Source organism: Nomascus leucogenys, chromosome 19 (assembly GCF_006542625.1).
Source record: "Nomascus leucogenys isolate Asia chromosome 19, Asia_NLE_v1, whole genome shotgun sequence".
Classification (NCBI taxonomy): domain Eukaryota; kingdom Metazoa; phylum Chordata; class Mammalia; order Primates; family Hylobatidae; genus Nomascus; species Nomascus leucogenys.
In genome coordinates, this window is record NC_044399.1 from 33,308,973 (window position 1) to 33,335,711 (window position 26,739).

General features: G+C 56.0%; 1 protein-coding gene across 6 annotated transcripts in view; it reads right to left on the reverse strand.

Annotated features, from left to right (window-relative positions):
- Positions 1-26,739, reverse strand: part of ARHGAP23 (Rho GTPase activating protein 23) — a 95,961-nt gene that overhangs the window by 22,697 nt on the left and 46,525 nt on the right. For 5 of the 6 annotated variants that reach the window (XM_030800468.1, XM_030800467.1, XM_030800469.1 and 2 more), the window contains 12 exons: positions 22,947-24,111; positions 20,979-21,134; positions 20,643-20,754; positions 20,374-20,431; positions 18,277-18,420; positions 12,319-12,636; positions 10,708-10,769; positions 10,322-10,452; positions 8,062-8,183; positions 7,527-7,682; positions 4,065-4,143; positions 49-122 (listed from right to left, as the gene is read on the reverse strand). In XM_030800468.1, the coding sequence (XP_030656328.1) occupies positions 49-122; positions 4,065-4,143; positions 7,527-7,682; positions 8,062-8,183; positions 10,322-10,452; positions 10,708-10,769; positions 12,319-12,636; positions 18,277-18,420; positions 20,374-20,431; positions 20,643-20,754; positions 20,979-21,134; positions 22,947-24,111 (2,577 nt within the window). Of the gene's footprint in view, positions 1-48; positions 123-4,064; positions 4,144-7,526; positions 7,683-8,061; positions 8,184-10,321; positions 10,453-10,707; positions 10,770-12,318; positions 12,637-18,276; positions 18,421-20,373; positions 20,432-20,642; positions 20,755-20,978; positions 21,135-22,946; positions 24,112-25,099; positions 25,282-26,739 lie in introns of those variants that run through there. The other variant, XM_030800471.1, reaches the window with a different exon arrangement.

The window sequence follows — 26,739 nt, forward strand, 5'->3', positions numbered from 1 at the left end:
TCGGGCAGCTGCCCCACCTCGTGCCTGGCAGCACCTCTCTCTCCTTACCAGCTTCCGCAGTGTCCTCATCCGCTCCCGCGCATCCTCAATGCGGTTGGCCTCGATGAAGTCGTTGTATTTGTCTAGAACACAGCGGAGACTCTTTAGAGAGGTGGGGGCAGCGCCTTCCCCTGTTCTCCAGGCCAAGGGCCCTGCTGGGAGGGCTGTGTTTTGAACTCCTCCAGTTTGGGGGCTCCAGCGTGGGCGACAGCCTCTTGTGTATGTGAACACACCCACCACAGCTGCACTCACCACAGCTGCACTCACCACAGCTACACTCGGGTGTGCACCTGACCTGGGGTAGCCCAGCTGTGTTCATTTGGGAGGCAATACAATCTGAGCTGCATGCTGATCCCAGAAAAGGGGTCCCTGCCCCTGTCTCCAGGACATGGACACCAAGGTTCAGCAGGTCAGAAGAGAAGGGCACCTGGAGAGGAGGAGGGGCTTCAGACAGCCTCCACCAAGGATTCCCCCAACTCCCTTCAGAACAAGTCCACGGGGGCCTTTAAAAAATGGAACATGATAAGCCTATTCTGAAATTCATCTGGATGGGCTAATACACAAAGACAGCCAGGAATAGTTTTTAAAGAAAGAGTAACACGGGAGGATCTGCCCTACCAGGGACTGAAACATCCCGAATGGATGGCACAGCTGAAGCCGGCTGGCACGGCAGAAAAGGCAGAGCAATGTTAAGGCTAGAAACAGGGGAAGGGGGCCATGTGGATATTTATTATATGATAAACGCAGCACTTCCAGTCGGGGGGAAGGATGGGGGCCTCAACAGATGTCCCCGGGACAAATGGCTACCATTGGGGGCAGGGGGGATCATTTCTAGCTCACAATACACAAATGCAATCACACGGCAGAGCCAGTTGTGAAAATTATAAAAGCACTGCGGAAAAAATAAGAAAATATTTTTATAATCCTAAGGCCATCCTAAACATGAGATGCAGAATCCATGAAGAAAAGATGAACAGCTTGGGTCACATTTTAAACAATTGTTTTCAGCCAGGCACGGTGGCTCACGTCTGTAATCCCAGCACTTTGGAAGGCTGAGGCGAATCAGCTGATCACTTGAGGTCAGGAGTTCAAGACCAGCCTGGCCAATGTGGCAAAACCTCATCTTTACTAAAAATATAAAAATTAACTGGGTGTGGTGGCGGGCGCCTGTAATCCCAGCTACTTGGGAGGCTGAGACAGGAGAATGGCTTGAACTCGGGAGGCGGAGGTTGCAGTGAGCCGAGATTGCACCACTGCACTCCAGCCTGGGTGACAGAGTGAGACTCAGTCTCAAAAAAATAAATAAAATTAAATAAAAATAAAATTAAAAATTGTTAGGCAGGGTGTGGTGGCTTACGCCTGTAATCTCAGCACTTTGGGAGGCCAAGGAGGGTGGATCACCTGAGGTCAGGAGTTCGAGACCAGCCTGGCCAACATGGTGAAAGCCCGTCTCTACCAAAAATACAAAAATTAGCTGGGCATGATGGTGGGCACCTGTAGTCCCAGCTGTTCGGGAGACTAAGGCAGGAGAATTGCTTGAACCCAGGAGGCGGAGGTTGCAGTGAGCTGAGATCGCACCATTGCACTCCAGCCTGGGCGACAAGAGTGAAACTCTGTCTCAAAAAACAAAACAAAACAACAACAACAAAAAATTTGTTTTCAGTTTCTATACTGCAAAGTGAAAAGGCAAATGGCAGGCCAAAGCAAATATTTGCAAAAACTAACAAAGGGTTAATATGTGTAATACACAAAGAGCTTTTCTCCCACAAATCAACATGAGAAAAAGATAAACAACATAACAGAAAAATGGGCACATGTTCTGATCAAGCGATTACAGAAAAAATAGAAACAGCCAATATGCTAATGAAAAAAGATTTAATCTCCCTAGTAATGACGGCAATGAAAATAAAAACAATAATGAGATACCATTTCCCTTATCTGATTAGCAAAAGTTTAAAATATTAATAATATTTAATGCTGTCTGGGTGAGGTGGCTGAAGCCTATAATCCCAGCACTTTGAAAGGCCGAGGCGGGAGGATCACTTTAGACCGGGAGGTGAAGACCAGCCTGAGCAACGTAGTGAGACCCTGCCACTACCAAAAAAAAATTTTTTTTAATTAGCTGGGTGTGGTGGCGCAAACCTGTAGTCCCAGCTACTCAGGAGGCTGAGATGGGAGGATCACTTGAGCCCAGGAGGTTGAGGCTGCAGTGAGCCATGATTGCGCCACTGCATTCCAGTCTGGGCAACAGAGCGAGATCCTGTGTCAAATAATAGTATTTTTATTTTTATTTTATTATATTGTTTATTTATTTATTTTGAGATGGAGTCTTGCTCTGTCACCCAGGCTGAAGTGCAGTGGTGTGATCTCGGCTCACTGCAACCTCTGCCTCCAGGGTTCAAGCAATTCTCCTGTCTCAGCCTCCCTAGTAGCTGGGATTACAGGCGCCCACCACCACACCCAGCTAATTTTTGTATTTTTAGTAGAGACGGGGTTTCACCACAGTCAGGCTGGTCTTGAACTCCTGACCTCAGGTGATCCACCCGCCTCAGCCTTCCAAAGTGCTGGGATCACAGGCATAAGCCACTGCGCCTGGCCTTCAAATAACAATAATAGTTGTAATATCCAGTGCTGATGGGGATGTGGAGAGACAGACTCCTACATTGTTAGTGGGAGTCTAAACCAGGGCCTCTTTCTCAAAGTGCAATTGACACTGCTCTCAGAAAGGTTTACTGGGACTTTGACCCAGCAATTCTACATCTAAGAATCTCCTTAGAGAGCACAGATCCAGGTGTGCAAGGACCTATTCAAGGAAAGCCATTGCAACAGGTTGTGTAATAGCAAACATTTGAAGACAACCTAAACATCCATCAATAGAGGAGTACTTAAAGAAATTATAGGCTATTCAAAATCTATGTGGCTGATTTAAAAGAAGAATGAGGTAGAGCTCTCTGCACTGACACGAATGAATCTCAGAATTACAACTCTGCTTTTGTTAAAAACAACTCAACCAGCGGTGCGCTGGAGCCCGCTCACACCAGCTCCTGAGAGCGACTGTGTGCCTCTCTTCCCAATTCCATGTTGGTGACATCATGTTAGTGGCTTGAAATAAACCATGGTAGGAGTATTTACCCCATGGAAGCCGGAAAACGCTAGGCATTAGGGCTTTTTTCCCCCAGAGACAGATGTTAAACATCTGCCAGCACACCCCTGAACCCACCCAACTCCAAACCCCACGCATGGCATCTGCCATGCATATAAAAGGGCCAGGAGAGAAACACAACAGATTGTGAATAAGCAGTTCGGCAAACAGCCAAAGCCCATCAGAGCCTGACGCCTGGGGTGGAATCCTGGCTCTGCCATTTACAACCTGTGTGACCTTAGGCAAGGCATTAAACCTCTCTGAGCCTCGGTTTCCTCATCTGTAGAGAGAAGACAATAGCACCTTCCTCATGGAGTTGCTGTAGGGAGTTGTGCTTGGCACACGCTAATGCTCAGAAAGTGTTAGCCACAACCTCCCGTGAAAGGGAGCAGGAGATTCACAGGGTCCTGTGCTGTTTTCTTTATTCACATCTGTACAATCTATGTTTTTTTAAATAAGCTTTTGTATTAAAAAAAAAAAGCCAGCATGATGGCGCATGCCTATAATCCCAGCATTTTGAGGGGCTGGGGCAGGCAGGAGGATTGCTTGAGCCCAGGAGTGCAACACCAGTCTGAGCAACGTAGTGAGAAACTCCCCCCATCTCTAAAAAAAACTTTTAAATTAGCTGGGTGTGGTGGTGTTCACCTGTTGCCCCAGCTACTCAGGAGGCTGAGGTGGGAGGATCGCTTGAGCCCAGTAGCTTGAGGCTGCAATGAGCCACGATTGCACCACTGCACTCCAGCCTGGGCAACAGAGCAAGACTGTCTCCAGAAAAAAAGAAAAAAAAAAAGACTAAAACCAACAAACCAAATGCAAAAGTAGCGGTCAGGGTGCAGCACAGACTGGTATCCCCTCCCCGCCCCCACTTCCACGTCCTACTCACCATCAGTGAAAAGAGGCTCGGGCAGCTTTCGGAAGAAGGACTTGAGCAGGCTGCTGATCACATTGAGGTCTTGCCAGCGCTGGGGAAGGGGTCAGATGTCAGGCCACAGGCAGGCCCAGCCCAATGCCCATGCCTCCATGATCATTCACCCCAGAGCCCAGTCAAGCCCAGCAGGCCCTCCCTGGGACCCACTTAGGCCAAGCTCTCTACTCAACAGGATGGTGGCTGCAGAACTGAGTCCCCAGAGAGGTCCTGTGCCCACACTCACACTTGGCCCCAGCCCCCCCCTGCTCCTGCCAGTGCGTGGGCTCCAACACCTCCCCATCCACAGAAAGTCCCAGGCACTGTGGGGACACAGTGAGTGGCAGCTGCTGCCTCCACTGGGCACAGTTTAAGCATCCGTGACACAGCAGTCATTTGTGCCGGCTCCTTCCTGTCTCAGGTCCTCTGCATGTGCTGGTTCCCTCAACCAGAACTTTCCTCCCTGCCTCCACACAACTGGCTCCTCATCCCCGCCTAAAAGTCACCCTTCAGAGAAGCCTTCTCTGACCCTCATAGCTAAAGCAGCCACCTTCACCACTGTCCTGTCACCTGCACCCCAGCCCTGACTTTGTTTCCTTCACGGCGCTTAACCCAATGTGTCATTATTTTCTGCTTTTGTTTCCATGTTCATGCCTGTCTCCCTGCAGGACTGTAAGCTCCAAGAGGAGACAGGATCCCGTCTGTCTCATTTCCCACTGTGCTCCTATCACCTAGCTAGGACAGTTAACCTGGTACTTACATGGCCCTAAATCAGTAGTTCTAACAGAAGGAGGCAATTTTGTCCTCCAAACTCCCACTCCACTCCCAGAGGACATTTGACAATGTCTGGAGCCATTTTGATTTTCCCAACTGGGAGGGGCCACTTGCAACTAGTGGATAGAGGCCAGGGATGATGCCAAATTTCCTCCAATGCACAGGGCAACCCCACACAACAAATAATTGTTCTTCCCAAAATGTCCACTGAGGTTGAGAAACCCCACTCTAAAATAAATGGTTGTTGAGTACAAGAATTAACGGCCGGGTTGTTGTCCCTTCTGTCCTCCAGGGGGCACCATCACCCCATATTGCAACCAAGTCGGGCACAGCCGCCTCGCTGGGAATGGCTCAGAGTAACTCGGGTCCAGAAAGCAACCTAATACCCCCAACAAAGAGACACAGCACAGCAGTACACACACTCGTTACAATGGATCCACAGCTTAAGGCCAGACAATCCCATAAACAATACACTCCCCGCAGGCTCACCAGGGGTTAGATTCGTCCCCCACTACACTTACTCCCAGCACGACCCACAACAAATGACACAATGATATCCAAGACAAAACAACACACCCAATACACCTCGTATGCCCCCATCTGGCCCTGGCTTGGACCAGCTGCCTGCCAGCATGGCCCCCTTATCTCACATACACCCAATGTGGCTCCTGCCCACCCGACTCCGTTACCTCCCGGCCCTCAGGTGTGGGCTCCTCTCATCTCCCAGCTGCCAAGCCCAATGCCCTGGCCAGTGCTTCCTGGCTCCTCCAGAGTGAAGTGTCTGCCCTCGCCCCAGCCTCACCGGCGGCCCTCTCCTTCTGTCCCACTCAGAGCGTGGCCCCTGCTGTTCTGCTGCCCACACTTGGTCATCCCATGCCCCAGCTGCAGCAGGACCCATGCCACTCTCTAGTCCACGCTCAATCTAGCGCCTGTTTATGCCCTCACCCCATGCAAGGGACTTTCCACATCCCAAATCCAATGGAGCCACTCCCTGAGACGGCCCCTCCGTTCCGCCTCTCCTCACGCTGCCCTACTCCCTGGTTTCTGCCAGGGGAAGATACCAGCAGCCCCAGCTCAAACATGCGGCTCTTCCTTGCCCCTCCTTCCTCCCTCTCATGCAGCCAACTCTTAGGGTTGCTCCCATCCTCCCCCTTCCCCTGGGGACACCAAGTCCTCCCGACACTTAGCGCTTCCATAATCAGTGACTTCTTCCCAGACCCCTGCCCTCCCCATTCGTATCCAATGGGCATGAGCAGGAGCATTACTCTTTCTTGAACTTTGTTCTCACAGTGCCTCCCCAGCTTAAGAACCATCAAAAGCTCCCTACTGTCCATCAGATCAAGGTCGAAGTCTTCAGTGAAGCCATCAAATGCCCTCTCTGTCCCCCTGGGGCCTCACCCTCCCCACCTCCAAGCCCAGGAGGTAGATCCACTATCTGTCCTAACCCTCAAGCCCTCCCCGGCCCTTGCTGGGGTTTTGGAAAATGCCATCGTCTCACACCCCGAAAGGCTTCCTGTCTACCTGCCCCCTCCTATTCATTCCTGCAATACTCAAACCCTCCAGCCACCACCTGCTCCAGCCTGAGTGCCCTCTCCTTCCTCATCACAGTGTGGTCCCTGATGAGAGATCATCTTTTTCTCTTGTCCACAATTTCATACACACTTGTCTCAGCTCCTCATTCTCCAAGGACAGGAAGACTTGTGTATTTCATGAGCCTTCACGTGTGTGACTCATGGGACATCACTGTCCACGTTCATGGTTTTCCAAAATATCTTTTTTATCAGAGCCCCTTTGGGCAAATAAAATTGTACATGAAAACCCAGTACAACAGACAGGGCAAAGCAGGGTTGCTCTAGCAGGGACAGGGGGTCCTGACCTGCCCCTAGCCTCCCAAGGCCCCTCTGGGGAACCCTAGCACTCTGGGGAACACCATTTGAGAATCGCCGGCCCTGCTGGAAACACTTAAGTGTGACTGCAGATCTCTTTACAGGCTGGTCTCATGTCGCCCGATCAGCCACTTCTCTTTCCACGTTGTAGCCACCCAAATTGCTGGCCATTCTAGAAAATACCATATATTCCCCTTTTTCTAAGCCAGCGGTTTGTAAACCATGGTCTGTAGGCAATATCCAGCCACAGCCTGCTTTTGGATGGCCCTTGAGCTAAGTATGGTTTTTACATTGTTAAAGGATTAGGAAGAGAAGGAGGAGGAAGAGAAAGGGGGAATGCAACAGAGCAAACTACAGCAGAAAATATTTACTCTCTGCCCTCTACAGAGAAAGCTGGTTGACTCCTGGCACACTTTCCGCGTCTACACCATTGTGCAGGCCATTCTGCTGCCTGGAATGCCCTCACCTGGCTTTCACTGGCCTTTGGTGAACTCTCTTCATCCTAAACACTCGGACAAAACTGCCGTCTGTGAGCCTCTGCCTCAGCGCTCCCCAGGCCATGACTGCATTTACTTGGTCAGCTTCAGCCTGGGGTGATGCCCATCCCCAGGCTGGCCAGCAGGGGCAGGTCCCATCTTGCCCATCTTGGTGTTCTGGACCAATGCCGGGCATGTCATAGGGCACAATGCATGCAACACAACAGACCACAGAACTCTCCAAGCGGAGCACCACTCACACACCATCTCGGCCCCCCTCCCACAGACCCCCCAGCTTCACCCACCTCATCCTGCAGGTTGATGTCACCAGGCCCGCGGTTGAGCTGCTCCTGTAGGCTGGACACTACTGCATTGTTGCCGGGCACTCGGTAAATGCCTGTGGACTCCAGCCCTCGTGCCTCCACAATGCGACAGCATGCAGCCACGATTAAGGGGACACGCTGGGGACACAGGGGAGGGGTGTTAGGGGGGACAGGGGCCAGAGGAGCTGGGGAGGCCAAGATGGGGACAATGCAAGGCCCAGAGCTGCTGCCAGGAACCCTTGGGGGGAACAAAAGGCCCTTGCTGCCTCCAGTCTGGGAGCTAAAAATGACACCAAAGCCTCGCCATGGTCTGAGAAGGAGCCGGGCTCAGCCTCAGCCCTGCTGCTCCCTCCCTGGGAGGCCTGGGGCAGGCGGGGCCTTCCCCTCTCTGGGCTGTTTTCCCAGCTGTGTTTGTACAATGAGGTGGAGAGCTGGTTCCATGTCCCTTGCTGCTCTGACCCTCTTGTGCCTCGGTCTCCCCCTGCTGGGCCTGCTCTGGCGTGTGGCAGAGACCCACCTGGTTCTCCGTGGCTGGCTGGCACTCCTCCAGCCTGACCCCAAATGCCCTTGGGGGGGCCTTCTTATTTTTCTTGATGATGTTGATGCCCCAGGGGGTTTTGGGGGCTGCAGCACTGTCATCTGAAGTGGGGGAGACAGAGAGAGCCAGAGTGAGCTGGGGTATCCAGGAGGGTCACACACATTCACTGCCACATTCACACATTTGGACGTATGGGGATTCCATCAGAGAAGAAACCAGCTGCCCAGGGCTGATGGGACACTGTATGGCAAGAGAGAAGGCCTGAAAGGGAGGATGCTTACTCCAAAGGAGAGGCCCAGCGCAATGCAAGGACTTCCGTGTGGCCTCGTGGGCCACAATTACAAGGCGGAAGCCATAGAACTTTGTTTCTTTAGAGACAGGGTCTCTGTCGCTCAGGCTGTAGTGCAGTGGTATGATCATAGCTCAATGCAGCCTCAAATTCCTGGGCTCAAGCAATCTTCCCTCCTCAGCCTCCCGAGTGGCTGGGACTATAAGCTCATACCACCACACCTGGCTAATTAAAAAAAATTTTTTGCCAGGCACAGTGGCTTATGCTTGTAATCCCAGCACTTTGGGAAGCTGAGGCGGGCGGGACCACATGAGGCCAGGAGTTCGAGACTAGCTGGCCAACATGGCAAAACCCTGTCTCTACTAAACATACAAAAATTAGCCGGGCATGGGCCAGGCGCGGTGGCTCACGCCTGTAATCCCAGCACTTTGGGAGGCCAAGGTGGGCGGATCACGAGGTCAGGAGATCAAGACCATCCTGGCTAACACGGTGAAACCCCGTCTCTGCTAAAAATACAAAAAAATTAGCCAGGCGTGGTGGTGGGCGCCTGTAGTCCCAGCTACTCGGGAGGCTAAGGCAGGAGAATGGCGTGAACCTGGGAGGTGGAGCTTGCAGTGAGCCGAGATCACGCCACTGCACTCCAGACTGGGCAACAGAGCGAGACTCCGTCTCAAAAAAAAAAAAAAAAAAATTAGCCAGGCATGGTGGCGCATGCCTGTAATCCCAGTTACTAGGGGGGCTGAGGCACAAGAATCTCTTGAACCCAAGAGGTGGAGGTTGCAATGAGCTGAGATCACGCCACTGCACTCCAGCCTGAGTAACAGAACGAGACTCTGTCTCTAAATAAATAAATAAATAATATATAAAAAAATATTTTGTAGGGATAGGACCTTGCTATGTTACCCAGGCTGGTCTCAAACTCCTGGCCTCAAGCAATCCTCCAGCCTCAGCCTCCCAAAATGATGCTGGGATTATAGGTATCAGCCACCATGCCTGCTGGCCCAAGGGAACAACTTTCTTTCTATTTTTTTTTTGAGACAGGGTCTCGCTCTGTCACCCAGGCTGGAGTGCAGTGGTGTGATCTCGGCTCACTGCAAACTCCACCTCCCAGGCTCAAGTGATTCTCATGTCTAGAGCCTCCTAAGTAGCTGGGATTACAGGCACACACCACCACGCCCGGGTACTTTTATTGTATTTTTTTTTTGAGACGGAGTCTCGCTCTGTCACCCAGGCTAGAGTGCAGTGGCGCAATCTTGGCTCAATGCAAGCTCCGCCTCCTGGGTTCATGCCATTCTCCTGCCTCAGCCTCCTGAGCAGCTGGGACTACAGGTGCCTGCCACCACGCCCGGCTAATTTTTTGTATTTTTTAGTAGAGACAAGGTTTCACCGTGTTAGCCAGGATGGTCTCGATCTCCTGACCTCGTGATCCACCCGCCTCGGCCTCCCAAAGTGCTGGGATTACAGGCGTGAGCCACTGCGCCTGGCCTTTCGTATTTTTAGTAGAGTCGGGGTTTCGCCATGTTGGTCAGGTTGGTCTTGAACTCCTGACCTCAGGTGATCTGCCTGCCTTGGCCTCCCAAAGTGCTGGGATTACAAGTGTGAGCCACCTTGCCCAGCCAGGTAAGAACTTTCTAGCCAGAGGTGAGTGAAATGGGAAAGGTTGCTCTTGGAAAGGGTGGGCCTCTCATCCCTGCAGAGACACCAGCAAAGATTAGAGGACCACCCAGCAGGGATGTCAGGGAGGGGAATCAGGCTCCAGGCCCTTCCACCCCGAGACCCTGAGAGCCCCCAGATCCTCACAGGCATGCACACGCAGACAGACATACCAGTAACCCTGGCACACACTCAGGCACACACGAGCAGACACAGCCCAACACACACACACATGCCCTCCCCTCCCCATGCCCCCTGCCCCCACACACCACCCTGTCTCAGTGGCCACCTTCCTACCCTTGCTCCCTGAGGGCAGGTCCTGAGTCCTGAGGCCACGTGCCGCACTCTGCTTGAGGAACTCAGACTTGAGGCCCCCCAGGCCGCGAGAGCCTTTGGGGGAGGAATCAGCTTTGGGCCCAGAGCTATGGCTGTGTAGGAAAAAGGGGGAGAGGAGAGGTCTTCATTTGGGGTGGCCAAACAGGCCACCCACCCTGGCCTCTCGCCCCTCGGGACCTCCCCTCCACCCTGAGGCAATGCCTCCATGCCTAACTGCACCCTGGAGACCCTGGATACCCCTTCCCCCAGCAGAGGGCAGCTCTGGAGGTGGGCCAGGAAGACATCCTTTGCCTTCAGCCCCCTACCACCCCCACAGAGGAGACTGTTCCACGAGGGCTGGGCCTCACCTCACTTTGCGATAATCATTAAGCTTCTTGCTGATCAGAGCTTGGTTGGCACAGCCGGGGTCCTGAAGCAGGAGAGGAGAGAGTGGATCGTGTCAGTGCCCACAGCCAGCCCACCCCAGGGCTCATCCCTAGCCCTGCTTCCCCTCTTGTCCACCTGCCAGGTGGACAGCCCAGACCCTGGTGTGAGAAAGACCAGGCCTGGACTCCCCAGCACCCTCTCACCAGCTGAGGCCTTGGGGAAGCCTCTTAGCCTCTCTGAGCCTCAGTCTCCTCGGTAATAAACATGGGGGGCTAACAGGGAAGGCTCGGGGCCAGGTGCAGAATCATGCAGCACTCGCCACCGTCCTGGCAGACACTGAGCAAGCATGGAGGAGGTGCCCCAGGAGGGACTGCTACTGCCATAGTGATGGTGACTTGGGACCCCCCTGACTACGCCTTGTTGGGGACAGCCAAGCCAGGCCCCCAGAGGAGGAGGCCCAAATTCCAGGTGCCTTCCTCCCTGCAGTGGGGAAAGCTGTTCCGGGGAGAGCAGAGCCTGGTCAGCGAGAGGATGTGTCCTCAGCAAGAGGCCATGCACTAGCGCCCCCTCCCATGGCCAGAGCAGGCCCAGGCCCACTGCCCTCTTGGCAGAGACCCCAGGCCCGGGACGCCCACATGACTTTGTGTGGGTGTCTCAAGGCACTTCTGTGCAGGTTCCTGGCCAAAGAAGTAAACAGGAAGGAATCCCTACCCAGGCCCCTAGAGTGTAGCTACGGCTGACCGCAAGGGGCGCCATTAAAAAAATTCTTCAGCTGGGCACAGTGGCTCACACCTGTAATCCCAGCACTTTGGGAGGCTGAGGCGGGAGGATCACGAGGTCAGGAGATCAAGACCATCCTGGCTAACACAGGGAAACCCCGTCTCTACTAAAAAAAAATTAGCCGGGCATGGTGGCATGCGCCTATAGTCCCAGCTACTTGGGATGCTGAGGCAGGAGAATCACTTGAACCTGGGAGGCGGAGGTTGCAGTGAGCCAAGATCGCGCCATTGCACTCCAGCCTGGGCAACAGAGCGAGACTCCGTCTCAAAAAAAAAAAAAAAAAAAAAAAACCTCTCCCAAAATCCCTGCTGAGGCCCTTGGCTCCACCCCTACCCACTTGTGGCCAAAGGCCAAGCCTCTCAGCCTCCTCACAAGGTCAATGTGCTCATCCCCCTACAGACAGGCCAGCCCAGTGCAGTTCTGGTGCGGGGACACTCGTGCCCTAACACACTCCATAGGAGGCCCCTGCCTTCCTCATCTCCTAAGAAAAGCTGAGACTGGCCTGGAGTTGACCACTCCACGCCAGAGCCTGCTCAAGGCGATCCTAACACAGTCACAATAATCCCTGTCATCATTAGGGTCAGGATGGTGACTGCCGGTCCCTGCACCCGAGGACGCCAGGTCCTCCGTGAGCCCTGCTCGTGCACCCTCCTCACCTCAAAACCTAGGGGGACACAATCACGAGGTACACTCCTGTCAGCCCCCCTTTCTAGCAGAGGGAAGTGAGGCTCAGAGCAGGCATCCCAGGTCCACAGCCTGTGAGAGGCCACCCTGCCCGCCCTCTGTGGCCGCCGGGCTGGCCGGGCCCTCACCTCGCCCTCGGCCCTGCTGTTCTCCCGGATCGCTCTGATCCAGCCCAGCATGTCATCCCGGTCCTCAGCCTGAAAGAGATATTCACAGAAGTCAGCGGTGGTCAGCCGGAACACGTGCCTCCTCTTGGTCTCGCTGTAGGAGATGTCCACGAGGCAGGAGCCGATGCAGACGGGCGCCGCCTCGTCCTCACCTGCGCCGGCCGCCGCAGCCCCCGCCGCCGCCGGCCCGGGCTCCCGCCGCTCCTTGCTCAGCGAGAGCGAGCGCGCCCGCAGCGCGGCGTACACCCGCTTCCACTGGCGCAGGCCGCTGCCCGCTTTCTGCAGGGAGACACGGGGTTGGGGGAGAACAGGAGTGGTGAGAGGCCAGTCCTGCCCACTGCTCTCAGAGTAGCAGACAGAGAACAGCCGGGGGATGGACCCCACGCTGCCTAACCAGGAGCCCCCTGCTCCACCCGGCTAGACCTGGGCAGCCTCCTGCCCACAGCCCACCAATGCTTTCTCAGCCCCTCGCCTGCCTAGACACCCCTACCCATCACCCTAAAGCCCTCCAGCAGACCCCAACCCTCTCCCACTTTAAACACCAGCATCAACACTCACCGGGTGGTGGCAACGCTCAGACACCCAGCATGGCCCTCCGTACATGAAATCCTCGGGAAGCCATTCCCAGCCCACGCCCCTCCCTAGGCTGCCCCTCATCCCAGCAAACCTGCTCAGAAGCTGTCCGCACTCTTAGAGGGTTGTTTTCCCCACTTTCCTGCCTCCCACCCAAGACTCCACTTGCCCAGAAGCTCCTCTCAGGGACACCCAGAACCGAAATGTGACGAAAGCCAGTGGCTGCTTCTCCCCAACTTGCCTTAACCCCTCGGCGGCATCTGACACAGCCAGCCCCTCCTTCCCTCTCCAGACCCTATCTTGGCACCTGAGACCCCACATTCCCGGCTTTCTTCCTAATCTCACTGGCTCCTTCCTAGTCTTCTCTACTTCCCCTCCCCCACCCTCTACACCTGTAGTTAAACAGCCAGGAGACCCGTCCCCACGGGACATTTGTGTGAAGGGAGCTGGAGGGTGTGCTATGGCATCTGAGGGATGCTGCTAAACATTGCACAATGCACAGGGCAGCCTCCCTCCCCCAACAAGGAATTATCTGGCCCAAAATGTCAGCAGAGCTGAGGGTAACAGACCACGCCCTAAAGGAGGCGGAGCTCCAGAACTTTGTCCTGACTCTCCCCTCCTCTCCCTGCACACCTCCCTCAAGGATGTCATCTGTGCCGGGACGTGCCTTTAAACCAGGTCCATCGGCTGATGGCCATTCCCGAGCCCAGCGTCTCCCCCAGCCGCAGCCTGGGCCCCCACCCTGCTCAGGGTCTTCATTTGCAGGTCCCATGGGCACTTTGCACAATACTTGCCAGGCCATATGATTGCTTACCATCAAACCTCTTCTCCACCCTCTACCCCCATCTTTTCCAGCCCAGTCAATCCATCCAGTTGCCCAGAAACCTGGGAGCTGCCCTTGACTCCTCCCTTTTCCTTGCCCTTGACATCCCATCCATCAGGAAGTCACAACTGTTCTGCCTCCAAAATATCCCGTTTCTGTCTTTCCTGCCACCACCCGGTCCACGCCATCAACGCCTCTTGCTTGGAGGACGCACAGACCTTCCCAGTCTCTACTCTCACTCCTGCAACCATTCTCCAGCAGCAGCTGCAGTGATCATGTTAGAATGAAAAGGAGATCACATCTCTCCCTTGTTTAGCATCTTCTCCAGAGATCTCATCGCCCTCAGAATCAAATCTAAGGTCTCCTGTGGTCGGTCCCTGCCTCTCTCCAAATTGATCTTCACACCTTTATCACTACGTCAAGCCAGGGGGCCCTTGCAGGTGAGCGAGCCAAGCCTTTCCTTTCTCAGGGCCTCTCCGCTTGCTTTTCCTTCTGCCTAAGCCCCCCTTCCTCACTTCTATATGTGGCTGCTTCCTTCTTCCCCTTCAGATCTGAGCTCCAGCATTACCAACGTCACCTCCTCGGTGAGGCCTTCTCTGACCATATTTTTCCCTCAATGCAGCTCCCGCTTCTGATGAGCTTGATCCTTTCCAAGAATTTACTGCAGCCTCAGGCTGTACTGGGGACAGGGAGCTTGTCCATCCTCTCATTTCCATATCCCAGGGCCTACAGCTGCATGCAAGGGCTCATCAGTATTTGCTGAATAAATGAATTAATGATCCTTGGAGCACCCTGAGGGCAGGAGCTCCAACTCCCATCAGACCAAGAGCTCCTCTCTGCTGGCTGGTGGCTCCACATCCAGCACAGGCCTCAGCTCTCTGAACAAACCAGACAGAGACCCCGTGGCTGGCAGATGGACACAGCACACATCTGGCCTCCCACCGTGTGGATCCTGAGCTATGAGCCCTGCTCATCACAGAAGTGCTGGACAGGGACAGGGACATTCAGAGTAGGAGACAGCAGAGCCCTCTAGGGAGAATTTTAATGTGACAGTGAGGTGGTGACAAGGGCACCTCTCTGAGGCTAAACCAGCGGGATGACCTAGGACAAATCAACCGCACTTCCAGGCCTCAGTGTCTCCGGCTGGTAAGTGAGTGAGGGAGTTGGTCACCAAGGCTGCATGCAGCTCCCATGCTGGGGCTGAGGCTGCGGGGACAAGTCACTGTCCCTTTCCCTCCTCTGCCTGACAGTCCATGTCTCTGAAAGAGGCTAGGGCTGGGAGGGAGCTCGGAGAGGGTGCCCACAGCCTGGGTGGACCAAGGACCTGAGGCTGACTTGAAGACTCTCCTCTAACGTCCAGGCCACAGCACCAAGGGAACAAGTGACATCGGGTTTTGGCCAGCAAGGGAGTGGAGGCCTGGTCCTCCAGAACTGGCCAGTGAGCAGGAAGGATACAGCTCCTGTCCCTGAACTGGGCTCAGGGCCCCCAGGAGCTGAGGGTCAGGCTCCCAGGCAGGGGGAGCCAGCCACCCTCACAAGGACCCTTCATGTGGCTCACACGTTAGACTGGAAGGGCTGGCCCACATGTGGCTCTCCGCACACAGTGCACATGGCTGGTCCCTCCTTGCCTCATGGCTGCCACCCCACGGGTCGCTGCCAACTTGCTGGCTCTTTTTGGTCTCCGTCAGCCTCCCCGGCCCCCCCACTTCTCTCAAGGCTCAGCAAGGTCTCTTGCCTTCTTCCTTCAAGCCCCTGCACAGAGGCACAGGTAACTCGTCGGTGCTGACAGACAAAGGCCGTCCCCAGGTGGGCCTCCCTCTAGTGCCACGCCCTCAGAGCCTCTGTCCCCAGGACACCTCCACTGGGGTCTGTCCCAGGGCCCTCAGACTCACATAGCCCCAGTGGAGCCCCTTGGGTTCCTCTCCCCAAACCTGCTTCTCCAGTGTGCCATGGCCCAGGGAGGGTCCCACCACCCACCACCCTCCCTCAGCCCAAGCCAGGAATCCAGGAACCTTATCGCCTCCTCCTCCTTCCGTACCTCCTAGCAGCTGGCAAGCCCTGGCCCTCCTTCCCCTGGAATCTCTCTCTAAAGTGTCTGCTCCACCCGGCCCCTCACCACCGCCTTGGGTCAGGGCCCCCAGCCTCACTCACCTGGACAACGGCAATGGGATTGGCTCCTCCTGTCACAGACATAACCCCAGTCTCCTGCCATCCCCAGCCCACATTTAAAACCCTGGACAGAGCCGGGCACGGTGGCTTACACCTGTAACCCCAGCACTTTGGGAGGCCAAGGCAGGCAGATCACTTGAGGTCAGGAGTTCGAGACCAGCCTGGCCAACACGGTGAAACCCAGTCTCTACTAAAACTATAAAAATTAGCCGGGCATGGTAGCAGGCTCCTGTAGTCCTAAGTACTCAGGAGGCTGAGGCTCGAGAATTGCTTGAACCCGGGGGGCGGAGGTTGCAGTGAGCCAAGATCGCACCACTGCACTCCAGCCTGGGCAACAGAGTGAAACTCCGTCTCAAAAATAGATAACATAACACAACATAACATAACATAACATAACACCACCAAATAAAATAAAATAAAATAAAATAAAATAAAATAAAACAAAACAATAAAACCCTGGACAGGCTCTTCCTAGGTATCAAGGCCCCACACTCTGGGCAGGTGCCCAATTCCCCGGCTCATCTTCCACCTTTTGCCCTGGCTCCTAGCACACCTCTCTCCACCTCTCCCCAAGACCCTCTAAGGAGACATCTTCCCTGTCAGGCCCCTCCACTGTCTCCCAGTTTTGTGGCTCCTCACCCCTTTCGTGTCTCAGCCTCTGGATACCTCCCTACCCACGCCCACCCGCCCCTGCACCCTGGCGTCATGGCAGTCTGTGCGCTTGGAACCATGATGCCACATGCATTCTCTCTGCTCGACAGGAGCGACAGGAGCCCCAGGAGGGCAGGGCTGCCCTGGCTCCCTCACCACTAACTCCCCAGAACCTCCACAGAGGCTCCCAAGCAGTGAGGCCTTAGTCATTCTCCACAGAGGAGAGCCAGTCCTGCCTCGACTTCACCCTCACTTAATCCACAGCAGCCTTTGGGGTAGGATAACATTGTTCCCATCGTACAGATCAGAAAGTGAGGCTCAGGGAAGGTAAGTGGGGTGCCCAAAGCCATATGCTTGATATGTGGCCGGATAGGAACTCAAAGTCTGTCTGCTTCAAAGCTTATGTTCTTTCCAGGGACCCCCAAGACCCCAGAGGGCAGGGTAGAAAATTCAAATAGCAGTAAGCGGGCCGGGCACGGTGGCTCATGCCTGTAATCCCAGCACTTTGGGAGGCCAAGGCAGACAGATCATTTGAGGTCAGGAGTTCGAGACCAGCCTGACCAACATGGTGAAACTCCATCTCTACTAAAAAAATACAAAAAAAAAAATTAGCCGGGTTTGGTGGTGAGTGCCTGTAGTCCCAGCTACCCAGGAGGCTGAGGCTGGAGAATTGCTTGAACCCAGGAGGTGGAGGTTGTAGTGAGCCGAGATCATGCCACTGCACTCCAGCCTGGGCAACAGAGCGAGACTCCGTCTCAAAAAAAGAAAACAAATAGCAGTAAGCAGAAGTGCAGCCCTCCAAGTGCTGGGCACTGGGTAAACCCTTTACTTAGATCATCTCATTTAATCCTTAGCAATAGGCTTATGAGCTAGGGATTACTGTTAGCTCCATTTACAGACGAGGACACTGAGTCATGGCCAGGTGAGTCACCCAGGCTCTCAGAGCAATGGGTGATGCAGTCAAGAGTGAAACCCCGGTTCATTCTAATCGCCGGGAGGGAAGGCAGTGGTCTCTCCTCCCACTTCTCCAGCCCACAGTGCAGCCTGGGGCCAGGATTTATATCCCATGGATCCAGGGGCCCTGCCCTTCTCCTCTCAGGGTCCTGCTGGTTCCCTCCCAGGCCCTCCCCAACTACTCCCTGAAGCCCCCTTCACCTCTCACCTGGATCTCCACGATGGCTCCTCACTGGTCTTCTTGCCTCCAGCGTGGCCCCTCCCTAACTCACTCCCAGGGAGCCAAATGGATATTTTAAAGCTGTAACTCCCTTGGCGAGAGCCCCTGAGAGATTTTGGTTGCCCTTAGGATAAACACTAAGCCCTTTGCTGACTTGCCTGCCTTCTTCTTGGGCCTTAGCTCTCCTACGGAAATCACTCTGGCCTTGCTCCTTGTTTTCCATGAGCCCCAGCGGCCATCCTCAGGATGGCCTGTCAAGCCAGGGCCACTGTGGGATGGTTTTGCCAGAATTCCAAGCCCAACTTGATCAGATCTATCCCACAGCAAAATCCACTTCTCTTGTTAACTTCTTTTATGTAAGTTCCTTAAATCCACCTGCCAGGAAGTTCTTCCTAGCATCTAACCTCCATCCTTCATGCAACAACCTACACTGGTTCTCTCTGGCTCCAGAGGCTGTCAGGGTAGGCCTAGGAGAAGCTGGAGGGTTCTGCTGGAGCCAGCTTCCACCTCATTCCTCCACCCATCTTACCTTCCCCTTCTTGGTGAGAATCTGCTTATAATACAACCAGCCTTCTCTCCTGATATCGCTGAAGGTCGCATCTGAGAGGTCAGAGGTTGAGTGTCGCTTAGAAGGCGCGTCAGCATCTTCAGAGGTGCCCCAGCTATCCAAGGACTGCAGGGAGACAACAGAGGACAATTTAGGGTGGCTCCCACAATGCCAGCATCTCAGGAACCCCATGGACCACTTGTGGCCGCACAGGCCTGATATATGCCTGTGCTACACCCCGATGTGCTGTGCGACCTCATGGGCATTGCTTGTCCTCTCTGGACCACTTGTGTTGAGGTGATGAGACATACGTAAAGGAAAAGCCAGAAAGGAGGAAAGGCTATGACCTGTCAGCAGACCACACGCCTCACCACGCTAGAGGAGACAATTCGGAGCCTCCCGTAACTTTATAGACTTAGAAGAATTAAGGAAATGGAGGAAGTGATCGTGTCAACGAGGAGTTAAATAAACAGGGGAAGTGGGAACATCAACAAAGGCTGAGTGAGTGGAGCAGGTAGTCATGTCCACGAGGAGTTAAACAGAGGAAGTGACAGTGTCAACAGGACTCCAGCCAGAGGGCGCAAGTCAAGGGAGAGTTAAGTAAGCAGAAGTGATAAGAAATAAGCTAGGTGCCAACATCACCGGGGTGTTCAACCAACCAGTGAGACAGAGCGCTTGACATCAAGATGGCTTTTCCGGTCCATCTATAATCAAAAACAGCCAGGGAAAGGTGGGACGGGCACGGTGGCTCATGCCTGTAATCCCAGCACTTTGGGAGGCTGAGACAGGTGGATCACTTGAGGTCAGGAGTTCAAGATCAGCCTTGCCAACATGGTGAAACCCCATCTCTACTAAAAACACAAAAATTAGCCAGGTGTGATGGCGCATGCCTGTAATCCCAGCTACTCGGGAGGCTGAGGCACGAGAATCGGTTGAACCCAGGAGGCAGAGGTTGCAGTGAGCTGAGATCGTGCCACTGCACTCCAGCCTGGGCAATAGAGTGAGACTCCATCTCAAAAAAAAAAAAAAAAGAAAAATCATGCATGAAAAATATATATATGATTTTAAAAACACCAATATGTCCAGGTGTGATGGCTCATGCCTGAAATCCCAGCATTTTGGGAGGCCGAAGCAAGATCACTTGAGGCCAGGTGCGGTGGCTCATGCCTGTAATCCCAGCACTTTGGGAAGCTGAGGTGGGTGGATCACCTGAGGTCAGGAGTTCGAGACCAGTCTGGCCAACATGGTGAAACCCAGTCTCTACTAAAAATACAAAAATTACCTGGGCGTGGTGGCACATGCCTATAATCCCAGCTGCTCGGAAGACTGAGGCAGGAGAATAGCTTGAACCCAGGAGGTGGAGGTTGCAGTGAGCCAAGATCATGCCACTGCACTCCAGCCTGGGCGATAGAGTGAGGTTCTGTCTCAAAACAAACAAACAGCCTGGGCTATCACAGGCCTGATCCTGCCTCCCCAGGTCCTGAGCCTGGGAACTCCACCTGTCCACCAATCTCAACCCTGTGTCCCGGCCACACCTTTCCAGTGTCCACCCCTGACCCCATCCCATGAAGACAAGACACGATGCAAATACTGACGAGGGTAGTGAAGGAAACAAATGAAGCCCCAAATATAAGCTTGGGGAGCTTCTATTCTAGCTGGGGAGTCAGGCAGGGAGGAAGGGAAACACCAATTGTGCATGAGGCGTGCTGAGGAGGAAAACATAGAGTAGCAAAGGGAGGCGTGAAATGTCAGGAGCGGAGGCTGGAATTTCAGGGAAGACCTAAAAAGCCTCGAAGACAGTGGAGAAGTGAGTCATGTGGCTATGGGGGATGGGTCTGGAAAGAGGCAGTCCAGACGGGGGCCCCTGGGTGGGGCTGCACTGTGTCATTCAGGGATGTCGGGGCCCACAGCAGAGGGCAGGTCCCGCAGTGGACACGAGGGTGAGGGGTGCAGGGAGGAGGGGGAAGGCAGGAGCTGGAGCAGGAACCCCCATGCCGAGGCTGTGGCCCCACCTCCCTGACACCCTCTCTCCCCACACCCTCACTCCTGCGTGCGCACGCCCGCACACTTGCAGCTCACCCCGTCGGTGAAGAAGCTCCGGAGCATCCGCAGGCTGGGTATGCGGTTTGGCAGGCGCCTGGAAAGCAAGGGTCGAGGGTGAGGGATGTGGGCAGCAAAGCTGGGCCCTCACTATCTCATCACCCACCAAACCCCAAGGCTCAGAGGCCTTCCAGCAGGGGAGGCACACTGTTCCATGCATAGAGGACCCCAGGGCCAAGAGCCATGCCCCAGAGCAGCTGGCCAGGGTGGCTGTGGCCACCCCACCCCATGTCCAGACAGGGTCTCACCGCAGAACCCGGCCCTCGTCGCGGAAGGTGTTGAGTCCATCATCGCAGGACTTGGAGCGCTCCGTGGTGATGGCCAGCAGGTAGGAGGAGCGGCGGCCAGCCTTGATGCTGCCTGCAAAGCCGCCCACATCGGGCCTTAGGGTCAGTGGGGCAGCAGGTCAGGGGCTTCCCAGAGCCCTCCCTTCTGGGCAGGGGCAGGAGGTGACTCTCCCAAGGGGCCCCAGGAGAAGCGGAAACCAGAGGAAGAGGCCAGACATCAAGCAGCAGGCCCAACAGAGACCCCTGGGACTGGGCAGCAGGGGAGATGGTGGGGCTGGGGGTGTGGGGAGCGCTCACTGCAGTCCTGCGAGTAATGGCGTCCGAGGGTGAAAGTGAAGGTCGGGGAAGATGGGCTGGTGCCCAGGACAGGGGCTGAGTTCATGGCACTGGAGACCACAGCAGAGGCAGGGACGTGCTTGGCTTGGAGGTCAATGCTGGGGCTGGTGGGCTCATCTATGCACGTGGAAGGAGAAAGGTGTGAAGGCGGCAGAGAGCGGAGCCTGCCTGCCTCTACCCTAGCCTTGCCAGCCCCCATGCCACTCGCCTCCAGGCTCAGACACATCCCAAAGGGTCTTGCTGGCAACATGCCCACTGTCAAGCATGACTGGCCCACTGTCCAGACTGTGGCCATGGAATCCTTCCCCTCAGGAGTGGGGCTGAGCCACCCTCCTTAGACCAGGCTCCTGAGGACAGAGCCAATATTCCCCCATCAGACTGGGAGCCTCCTGAGGGCAGGGATGGTGTCTGCCCCATCAGACTGAGGGCACTCAGAGAGAATGAATTATGTCTCCCCTCTCAGACCAAGAGCCTCCTGAGGGCAGCGGCAGTGTCTTCCCCCTCAGACTGAGAGCTTCCTAAGGGCAAAAGCTCCCCCATCAGCTGGGGCTCCTCAAGGGCAGAGATGACATCTCCCCCTCAGACAGAGTGCGCTCTGGAAGAAGAGACTGCCTCTCCCGGCCACAGCCTAGAGCCTTCCTTACTAACAGAAGGGGCTTTGTCTCTGCTCCACTGAAGGCTGGCTGGGGGAGCCAGGGCTGTGTCTTCCCCCTGCCCCAGGCCTCCTCCCTTTCACTGTCTGGTAGGGTGAGCTCACCTCCCATCTACCACCATCCCTCTCCATTACCCTGCATCTTGCTCTTTCTCCCCAGCCCCATCTATCCTGCTCCCTCCTGGACACCTCATATTCAACAGTCCTGAACTTTCTCCCTTTCTCACTCCCAACATGGCGGTGAGGCACCACCTCCAAGCCCGGCCAGAAACCTGGGCATCACCTAGCCGCTCTACTCTCTTGCCTCTCCCTCTCCTGCATCCAGTCGAAGGCAAGGCAGGCCTTAGAGGGTTCCCTCTGCTCTCAAAAGCCAACCCCAGTGACTAATGAGACCCTTGGGCCTGAAAGGGTCCTCACAACCCGGAAGGGGGTCCTGCCTCTCTCACTTCAGGGTCTTTGCATATTCTATTCCCTCTCCTTGAATATTCTTCCCCTGGTAAACTCCCTCTCATCTTTCAAGTCTTAGCCCAAATGTCCTTTCTCCAAGATTCTCACCATGGCCCTTCTCTGAGCCCTTCTCCTCAAGCTCCCTGTCCCACGACATGCCCATCCCAATGGATTGTCCCTGCATGTCCACCACCCTCTGCTGGACCATCCAGTCCAGGAGAGCATGGAGCCATGCACAGGGCCTGACACAAATATCTGTTGAGTGGATGGAGGGATGGAGGGTGGATGGAAGGGACAAAGAGGGAAAGATACAAAGCGAAGATGGAAGGAAGAATGGGAGAATGGAAGGAAGAGTCAAAGGAAAGAAAGATGGATGAATGGGTGGAAGAAAGGATGGAACAAATGAATGAACAAAAGAAGGAGGGAGAGAGGAAGGAAAGAAGGAAGAATAGATGGATGGATAGATGGATGAATGGATGGAACAAATCAATGAACAAAGGAAGGAGAGAGGAAGGAAAGAAGGAAGGAAGAACAGATGATGGATGGATGGATGGATGGGGAGTAGGAGAAAAGAAAGAGTGTATGGAAAGACGCTGGAAGGATAAATGAATGAGAGGTAGGATGGAAGAAACGATGACAGAGAACAGAAGGAAAGATGGAAGAATAGATGGATGGATGGATGAACAGATGAATGAACTGACAGAGAAACAAGATGATCCCACCAGCACCCAGCCGAGTTCTGCCCATGGTAGACAGGCAGATGGGGTACAGCAGGACACAGACAGCCGACAGCTAAGTCCTCCAGGACAGCCACATGTACCATCACTCACCAATAAAGGGGATGGAAGCCAGAGAGTCTTCGGTGGTGGCCAAAGGGACCACCTTCCTGCCCAGGCGTTCCCCTCGCCCACTGGCCTCTGGCTCTGGGGACTCATCACCAAATCCAAGGTTCATCTGTCTTGCAGGGGTCAGCTGAACCTTGCGGCCCGTCGGGGGCTTCTGCCTCAGGACGACCTCATCGCGGCGATCCTCCGCAGGAGGCTCCAGGGCCCGGGTGCTGGGTTCCGGCCGTACAACCCTGGGTGGCTCGGAGGCCTCTGGTGGGAACAACGCAGGAGACTGGGCCAGGTTGAAGGTAGGCAGACCCCCAAAGGGTGAGTCCCGGAAGGACAGTGCGTGCAGGAGGCCGGTCCGGCGCTGGAATGATGGGCTGTAGCTCCGGTAGCCGATGTACCCGAGGTCATCCAGGCCCTGCAGGCCAGACGGGGGCGGGGCCTGGGGCCCTGGCAGGTCCCGAGTTGGGCAGGCGGGGGTGCGGGCAGACGAACGCTGGGAAGCCCAGCCACACCGCTCAAAGCGGGGTGACACCAGTGCCCCTGGCCCCAGTGCCTCGGCAGAACGGGTGGCCCGGCTCAAGTAGTCATCTGAGCGAGCTCGGTGCCAGCCCTCCTGGCCCAGCTGGCTCAAAGCATCCTGGGAGGTGGAGCAGGGCCACGGGCGGGGGGCAGCCACCTCCTCCAACCGGTCCTGGGAGGCGCTGCGGGCCCGGGGGGCCATGGCTGGGCACTGTCGCTCCCCCGCCCTGCGGGGTACCTGGTTTGACAGCCAGTGTGACAAGGCCTGCTGGCACTCCAGTCTACTGGGGGGCACCCGGCTGCCAGGCTCCGGGAAGGCACGGGGCATCTGGGGCTCCGAGGCGAGGTGGGGGAAGGCGCCAGGGCTGGGGCGGGGCTGGCTCATCCCCAAGGAAGAGTTGTCCAGGTGGGCACGGGCAGCAGATGGCACGCGGAGCCCCGGGTCACTCCAGGCAGCAGGACTCCGGGGATCACTGGGCAGTGCTGAGGTGGGCTCAGGCACCATAGTGGCCCTGGTGGAGGCCCGGGTGGGAGGGGCGTAGATCTTGCGGGGGTAGCAGATCGGGGGTGGCTCTGGGATGCTGCGGGCCTCTCCAGAATACGGCTCGTTCCCTTTCAGGTAGGCATCCTGGGAGTAGGCCTGGCCGGAGACACAGAGACAGGTAAGCAGGGCCAGACAAGTCCCACGGGGTAGGGGAATGGCAGCCCGAGGAGGTCAAAGAGCCCAGGAGGGGAATGAAGGGAGAGGACCAAGCGGTGGGGGGAACGAGGGGGCAGCATAAGTGGTTGGAGGTGGAAGGGCATGTCCAGGGAGAGAACAAAGAAGAAGCAAGAAGCCTTTGAGACACAGGCAAACTCCAGCAAAAGTGGGATTTCGCTAAGACTATGACAAGGACTGCCCTAGCCACAAACATTCCAGCATCTGTTTCCTGGGGTTCTCCCCCAGTCCTGGCCTCCACCGCCTGCCTGCCCCCTTATGTCCACCAATGCCCAAAGCTCCTCGGGTGGAGCCGGGAAACCCCGCCGAGACCAGTCAAGGTGGCAGATGAGAGAAGAAAGCCGGCTAGGGGTGTGTCCGGGTGGGGCAGAGGCTGGCAGAGCCCAGCTGTCCCTCCATCCCCGGGAATGGGGAGCTGGCTCCTGAGCCACAGGGTTGAGGAGGAGTTTGCCCATCTCCTGCCAGGCTTGAAGGAGGGGACTTGAGCCACCTTCTGCCACCCCTGGGCCTGGAATTTGGCACTGGGAGCTGAGGCTGACGCCGCATTGCTAAGGAGTGACAGGGCCAGCGCCCAGGCCCAGCCAAAAAAGGAGTCAGCTCCCAGGGACAGCGGCCTTGTGGCCTGGGCCCAGCCTGGCCCCTGCTGAGCTGCCCAGGAGCCTAACTCAAGGCGAAGAACCAAAGGGTGGGAGGGTGAAACCAAACACACATACACACCACACTACGAGGAGACACCGGAAGATACACACCCAGAGACACACACACACACACACAGTAAAACACAATGAAACACACACAAATAACTACACCTCCAGTCCCAGGCACAAACATCATGTGATGAGGACAAGCTAAACCACACCCCCACACACTCAGCCCCCTCCAGCTGGCACAGGGGCCAGCACACACATACCTCTCCCTCCTGCCATCCCGCCGTCTCCCCAGGCTCCCGGCATCATCACGGCGGCGGCAGCATCCCAGCCCACCTCCGCCTGCCCCCAGCTCCAGCTAACCCCCCTACTGACCACTGCGTCGCTCTGGCCAGGGCCTCTGGTCCCCCTCCGTCTGCCCTCCCTGCGGCTCCCCCTCACCCCCACCCGGCTCTCTCTCGGCTGGCTGGCGGGAGGAGGAGGGAGGAGAGGATGGGTGTGGAGGGGCCTCGCCGCGTCGGTGGTGGCGTCAGCAGCTGCCGAGGCCCGATTGGCCTCCAGCCTTGGCTTCCAACCACAGGAATGCCTGGGCCCCACCCTCTGGCTGGCGGAGATGCGGGGGCCAGTGGAGGCCCCCAGATGCTGACATCTGGCGCTGCCAGCCCACCCCAGCCTGGGCAGCAGAGCTTGAGGCTACTGCCCTTCCCACTCCTTGCCCCTGCCAGCTGGAGAGAGTGGGGGACACCCTAGGTTCCCGCCCTGTCACTCCCCCATAGCTGGCCTCGCCTCAGCCTGGGGGAGCTGTACAGGCAGGGCCTTGAGACTTGGGGTGAGCAGTCCATCTCAGAGCCCCCCCTCCTTCCTCCCTCTCCCCAGGAAGAGCAAGGGGACAATCGAGGTCAGGGGTGGAGGTTTCCAGAGGGGCATCCTGCCAGCCATGGCACTGTGATTACAGTGATTATGAGAGTGCATCCAAGGCAGAAGCCAGCAGAGCAGCTCCCAGGGCCTCCCCGGGGACAGTGACCTCAGGGGCAAGTAAGCCGCCGTCTGGCTGGGACCCATGAGACCAGGGAGGTGGGCACCGGGCAGAGCGGACTGCCGGGGCTCCAGGCACAAAGAGGCAGTGTGTGAGTGTGTGTGTGTGAGTGTGTGTGTGTGTGAGAGTGTGTGAGTGTGTGTGTGAGTGTGTGTGTGTATGTATGGAAGGGTACGCTTGGGAGTGCAGGGCCTGCTTCATGCAGTGTCTGGGCCACGCTCTCTGTGTGGGGGGCTGGATGCTGTCTTCTAGGTATGCTGAGGTGTCGAATGTATAAATCTGGAGTCCTGTGACACGGGTGGGCGCATGTGCTGAGATGGGCAGGATGCCGTGGTGTTTGTGGGCATACATGTTGTGATAGGGCGGCATGGGTGTGTAGTTATGGAGGTCCGAGTGTGCGAGGTACTATGCTGTTGGTACTGCAGGGAGCCAAGGGGCTGGTGAGTGTGTTGTGTTTTAATGTTTGTGGGTGTGTGTTGTGGTGCACTTCGCTGTGTGAGGTGAACTGTGGCAGTGGGTGCTTGTGTGGTTGTCTGTATTGTGGCGCGTGCCTGGTGCTGTGTGTGTGTCGTGGTGGGCTTCGTGCTATATAGCGGGTGGGACTGTGGGGCTGTGCCGTGTGGCTGTGCACCTGTGTGTGCTGCTCGGGTACCGTGTGGTGCACAGGACGGTGGGGTGGGATGTGCTGGGCAGTGTTCGATGTGTGCTCGGTGCCTGTGTGGACACACCCACCAGAGACACCCTCACTCAGGGCCAGGCAGGGAGGGGGTGCAGGGAACAGGCATCTCTCCTAGGAGCTGACAAGAACGTGCCAGGCTGGCAGAGCCTGCTGGGCCACCCTCCTTCCAGATACCCTGGCAGGAATCC